The 6,350-nt window shown below is 27.0% G+C and overlaps 2 protein-coding genes across 2 annotated transcripts; one reads left to right on the forward strand and one right to left on the reverse strand.

Moving 5' to 3' along the window:
• The first annotated feature begins 486 nt into the window (after positions 1-486).
• LOAG_11651 (fatty acid elongation protein 3) lies at positions 487-2,609 on the forward strand. Its single transcript, XM_003147169.2, has 4 exons — positions 487-775; positions 916-1,168; positions 1,409-1,487; positions 1,648-2,609. Exons 1-4 carry the CDS (start codon positions 514-516, stop codon positions 1,858-1,860), a joined length of 807 nt encoding a protein of 268 aa, XP_003147217.1. The 5' UTR covers positions 487-513; the 3' UTR covers positions 1,861-2,609.
• A 687-nt stretch (positions 2,610-3,296) lies between these two features.
• On the reverse strand, positions 3,297-4,415 carry LOAG_11652 (hypothetical protein; the record flags this gene model as incomplete). Its single annotated transcript, XM_003147170.1, has 4 exons — positions 3,297-3,361; positions 3,767-3,826; positions 3,950-4,108; positions 4,367-4,415. 4 exons carry the CDS (start codon positions 4,413-4,415, stop codon positions 3,297-3,299), a joined length of 333 nt encoding a protein of 110 aa, XP_003147218.1.
• Between the last annotated feature and the right edge of the window lie 1,935 nt (positions 4,416-6,350).

A 6,350-nucleotide genomic window follows, 5' to 3' on the forward strand; every position in this document is an offset into this window, starting at 1 on the left:
ATATATATATATATGTATATATATATATATATAAATTATCATTAGTGATAAATTGGTTTTTAACGTTTGCATTTTTTGCAACTTTTTTTTATATGTAAAGAAAAAAAAAGAAAAGATGAAAATGTTTGCAGATAGGCTTCCACTTTAAACATTTTGTCCAATATGTACAGGCATCTTTTTCCATCTCTTCTCTCCTTTCATTTACCTCGTCTCCATTCTATCAATATTATTTTGTTGAAACATTGCCACAAATAAAGAGATTTCTTCTTTTTTTGTGTCAGTAAGAAAAGTAAAAGTTAAATGAGCGAAGAAATGATCGTTGGTCTGCGGATAGACGGTTTGTAGGAATAATTGTTAAATTTGTAATATATCATTTCAATGTTTCATCGGAAATTTATCATCATTTTTAATTCTTTTCTATCATCAGAATTATTCACGATTTGTTTCTTCTTTCTTTTCCTTTTCTTTTTTTTCTTTTTTCTTCTTTTACAGGGACCAAACAATCAGGGTACGATGGAATTCATATTTGGCTCCAAATTCGAATTTGAACCAGCACGAAAATGGGCATCACAAATGGAATGGACTATATTGAATATATCGCTAACATATGTTGTCACCATATTTGTTATCAAATATGCGATGCGTGATCGAAAACCATACGATTTGCAACAACCGCTTGTTATCTGGAATGCTCTGTTGGCTGTTTTCAGTATTCTTGGTGTTGCTAAGATAACGCCAGTTTTCCTCAAACAAATGGTTACTAAAGGATACATCAGTTAGTATTTCTTTATGCGTTAATGATTTCGTTGTTTCGTCCGTTATTCCGGAAGATGAAACTAAATTTCAGTTTTCTCTTCGTCGCAGTTGAAAGTTATTTCTTCTCTTAATGCTTTTCAAATTTATTTTATTATTTAGGCACTTTCACTGAAATAGGACCGTGCTTCACTGACGACGTTGCTGGTTATTGGACTTTCTTGTGGATCGTCTCAAAAGTTCCGGAACTCTTGGATACGATATTTATCGTGTTGAGGAAACGTCCACTAATGCTGATGCATTGGTATCACCATGCGCTTACCGGATACTTTGCAATCGTTACATATGCCAATAAAAATGCTTACATGATTTGGGTCGTTTGGCTGAATTTCATTGTACATTCCTTCATGTACAGGTACTTTTGATGGCTTTTACATTGGTTATTTGTATTTATTTGAAGAAATCAATATTTGTGATTTCTCTAGCCTTGGTAGTTTAAAGCACTTATGGTGATGAATTTGAAAATCTAATATCTAAATAAACTATGTTTCAAGATTACAAAAACAATGTGGTTTTAAATATAGGATTTGATATATGAAATTTCAAATTAAATATTCTATGCTGTATATTCATTCATATTTTCCCATCTCTTCAGTTATTATATGCTGCGATCGCTTCGTATACGTGTCCCACCACAGATCGCCCAGTTCATAACCTTTGGTCAGATCATTCAGGTTTGTTCATTAATCTTGTCGAAATATTTTTTGAGTGCTCTATGTTTCAAGTCTACTGTTTATTTGTCTTTCGATCCTCATGTTTCGCAAAGTTTTTTCTGTTGGATTAGCAATAATACTTTTTAACATTTTAATGTGTAAATGTGAATTAGTATTACAGTTTGCCATAACACATGTAGTAATGATACATTTGGCTATTCTCGCTCTCACCACAACGAATAAGTATTCTGTCACGTTGCGAGGTTTTGCTCTTGGCACTTTGATGGAAGTAACTTATCTGATACTCTGGATACGCTTCTATTACGTCTCCTATTATGCAAATGGTGGAAAGAAATATATCGAGCATAAAAAGAGTGTTAAAGCTCAACAATGAGGAATAAAAAAAGAAGAATATGGTTTCATCTGATAAATCAATCATTTTGTTATTTAATTTGTTATTCGATTTCATTTGCTCTTGTCAATTAGCTTATTTACTGTACTGTTGCATTTTTCTAAGTTTGCAAAAAAAGATTCGACTGGTAGCTTGAGAAATGTAGACGGAACAGGTAAAGCAATCTATTAATCATTCTAATTTGTGGAATTTTTTCATCAAAAAAATACTTCCTCGTTGCGACTAAGAAAGATTTCTTAATTTCATTCCCAATTTTTTATGACTTTTTTTAAAATTTTTTCTTCAATTCATTGGCTTCTCAAACAACGGTATTCACATCATAACTACTCTTTTTGTTTTTTGATCTTATTTTTTGACTAATACAAGTTTCATCAACATCACAAAAATGTATTTAGCTCTCCCTCACAAATATCTCTTGCTGTCGGTATTGACGCTAACTGATGTCATCATATGTTGAGAACTTTGGAACTTTTAAATGAGGTTTAAATACTTGTTGGAAAGTTTCAGTTTACTATTGCACTAAATTACCTAACTACGGGAATGTTTGTTACTGTATCTATATGCATTCATTCCTATTTTCCCTTCTTTTTTTAAGACCATTTAAATTGCCACGAAAAGGAAAGGCAAATCAGTTTACTCATCTCTCTATAAAATTCTTTTTCTCATTACGTTAAAGTATGATTCAGGAAAAGTGATTGTTAGATGGAAATTTTGATAAATAACTTGAAAGTTTTGATCAATGCAATGAACAATTCTTATGATTGCTAAGTTAAGAAAAGAGTATTGGTTTATTATTACGCTCTCGATGATTGATTTTTTTTTTTTTTTTTAATTTTACATGATGATGAACGTTTCGTTCATTGCGGAATTCAATGGTATAGTATTTTAGGATGTAGCGCAAAGGTTCCAAAATGTTTAATATCCAATTAGATATAAAATTTGGAATTTCCATACAAAACATAATCATGTACACCTGCTTATTGTGAATATCTGCATTACAATTCAAGTGGATTCGTTGCCGAATTGTAAAAATTGCAAAATGAAAATTCATTTTCATAGCCTAAACTAATAAAATAAACTGTGAGATGAGAGTGTATTCCGGAAATTTATGGCAATTGATAACTTTAAAAATTCGGCAATGAATTTATTTTTTTCAAAGCTTACATACGATACAAATTTTTTTTCTAATCGCAGTAATACATTTAATCGATCTATAATTCAAGTCCTAAGAATATGGATCCGCAAAAATTTCGGTGAATATTTTAATTTTACGACTTAAATTATCCATTCATTCATCTGATTAAAAGAGAAAAAAAAGAAAAAGACATTTTTATTAGAAAAGGTAATTATGCAAGATTTTAACAAACAGCTTGTATCGAAAGTCATCGTTAATATTTTCATGGCTAACTTAAATTATTTTATCCGACACATTGGGCATTGTAGCAAAATCCCATTGGACATTGATTGTTGACACATGGTCCATCTGAAATTGAAAATTTATGAAGATTGGTTTTTTTTTATCATGATAAAAAAAAAACTTGGAAATTGTATATTCAAGGAGAGAGAAAGTGGCATTTTGAAATTTAATCCCTGATTTGACTACTATTATAAATATGCCTAATTGTTAATTGATATAAATCAAACTGACGTAATCATTTGACATTATGCGTTTATAATTTTTCTCCTGAATTTAATTCCTTGAATACTATTATTTCGATTCCAATCGACTAATCTGTTTAAAAACTATAATTAATCTGTAAATTTGATAACTTTACAAAATTTTTCTTTTTTTTTCCATCATTTCAAATAAATGTAATAAAAAATGACGAATTAATTTCTTAATAAATACAACAATTGAAATATTTACAATTATTGGAGACACGCACACATTGTGAATTATAACATCCGTATCCGGTTGGACACAAACCGTTTACACATGGACCAATAGCTGAAATAAATCCTGTTCAATTTTGCTTTTTTCATTTGAAAAAAAAAAAATGACAGATTTGTCATAAATTTGAAAAAAAAAAAAAAAACGAATATTTTTAATAAATAGGCAATAATAACTTACAGGAATAGGGAGAAAGAGGTCCAATAGAAGGGATATACGGTGAAAATGCATTTGGATATGAATATGAATATGGATATGGATATGGATATGAGTATGAATATGGATATGAATATGATTTTGGATAAGGATAATAGCAGAAGATACACTGCCAATAAGAGGCTGAAAATTTAATTTAAATTTAAAAAGTCAATGTAGAAGTTTGTTAAATAAGTTTTAAATGATTTGAAAAAATGAAAAATCAATTTTTTGTTTTTATTAAATTATATTGAAATAAAAGAAAAATAAATTTTTATTTTTGTAATAAAAATACGACAAATATTGAATAATTCTGTTAAAAAATAATAAAAAATTAAATTTATAAATTTTTATTATGCATATTCTTTTTTTCGAGGAAAAAAAAAGAAAAGAAAGGGATACCTGTAGATGATAGTATAGCAAGAAATATTGTTGTGAAAAAAAGGAACATTTTCTGGATCTATCCGTTAGACTAGACCAATCTTACATTATTCTATCTTCACTCTTTTATATCTTGAGCAAATTCCTGAATTTGTTGTTCAACTCTCTATTTTATTTGCTAATATACTATGTAGATACTGCCAGGTACTGTATATTGTTAAACAAAACGAAATTGTATTTTGATATATCTATCGTAATACTATCATCGATCTCTACTTTTCTTTTTTTTTTTAAAAAATTTTATCATCTTGTTTTGAATCTGAAATATGAAACAAACTTAACAAATAATTTGGTTTTTAAAAAGTATCAAAGTGACAAATGCTAATGCACCGAATTAAAATAGATAATGATTGTTAATGTCAACGATATATAATCGTTGAATGTACTTGAAGGAAATGTGAAAAAAAAAGAAAGAAAAAAGTAAAAACTTTTGAAAATTCATTCTGGGTTAAATCAATCCTTACTCCTTTAACGGACTTGTTTAATTTGGTTTCGAAATTTTGCTAAGCTTATTTTTCCTAAGTTTGATCAGTGAATCACCACTGATGGCAAAATCAATCCAGAAATTACAATTTCTGTTATAACTTTTTGACTTTTTTTTTTTCGTAATATGAGAAGTTTCTGAACCCATCCATTTAGGCCAATTAATACAATATTGAAGTACTGTTTGTTGAAAACGAATTTAAAAAATATATGTTTATATAAAAAATATATAAATTCATTTAAAAAAAGTATATATATAAACGGATTGAAATTTAATATTTGGTTAGACTGATTTTGTAACTTGAATCTATCAAGCTTTTCATTAATTAATTAGTGAAGATTGACTTGTTAAATTTTATTTTATATTTCAAATACAATGCAATAAGTATTCAAGAATATTGAAAGATTTTTTTTCATTTTCTTTTAATACTTGATTTTTGTTTGTATTCATCACAAACAAATTATCATCATATGTATGTGCGATGACTTAATTACTAAAAAAAAATTAAGTCGTTAAAACAGGAAAAAAAAGAAGAAAAGCGATTTGGAATTTTTCAAATGACGAAAATGAGTAAATTCATCAAAATTTGAAGTGTAAATAAAAAAAAAGAAAAAACATATTATTATAATTAATTCATTTCTTTTCTTACAATATCCACAACTAATTTGTTATTTCTATGTGTATTTTTATTTCAACAATGTGATTGCCCTTTCACTTCATAAAATTACTTAGCTCATTGATGAATCACTTCGAAACATCGATAACAACTTTTGTTTTTGCTAAAAGAAAATTTTTTGAGTGAAACTTGTACGTTTAAATATGCTTTTACTTTTTTTTTAACAAAAAAGAAAAACTTTATAAGACAAAACGTTTTATTAAATATCAGATTAAAAGGGAAATCTAATTTCTTTTACATTGTTCAAAGATCTGATGATGCTGTTTTAAATATTACAACATTTTCTACATTTTTTTTCTTTCTTTTTTTTTGTTTGTTTGTTTGCTTATTTTTGCCATTTTATAATTAATCAATGTAAAATCCTAAATTATCAACATTTTGCATAGATTATTTTCTTATTAATAAATCATATGAGCCTATTAAATTCTATCATACTTTCATTTTTATGATTAATTTGACTGATTATATCCAATATCAATTAACTCTTATCATCATCATTCACTTGTTTTTCTCAATGATATTTTATGATTAACTTTAAAATATGCAAATTTTTATATTTTCATTTCATCGCAATAAAATTTTTCTCATTTTTATTAAAAATTCTTTGAAAATACTTTCATTTTTCATCAAATATTTCTACAACAAAATGGTTCAAATAGAAAAAGACAAATAAACGATGAAATTCTTTATGAAATGCATTTCATTTATTTAGTAATATATATATATATATATCCCTTAAATATTTTCCCGAAATTTCTTTTCATAAAATTTAAAGTGTTTTCTTT

This window comes from Loa loa, assembly GCF_000183805.2.
Source record: "Loa loa unplaced genomic scaffold supercont3.175, whole genome shotgun sequence".
Taxonomy (NCBI): Eukaryota; Metazoa; Nematoda; class Chromadorea; order Rhabditida; family Onchocercidae; genus Loa; species Loa loa.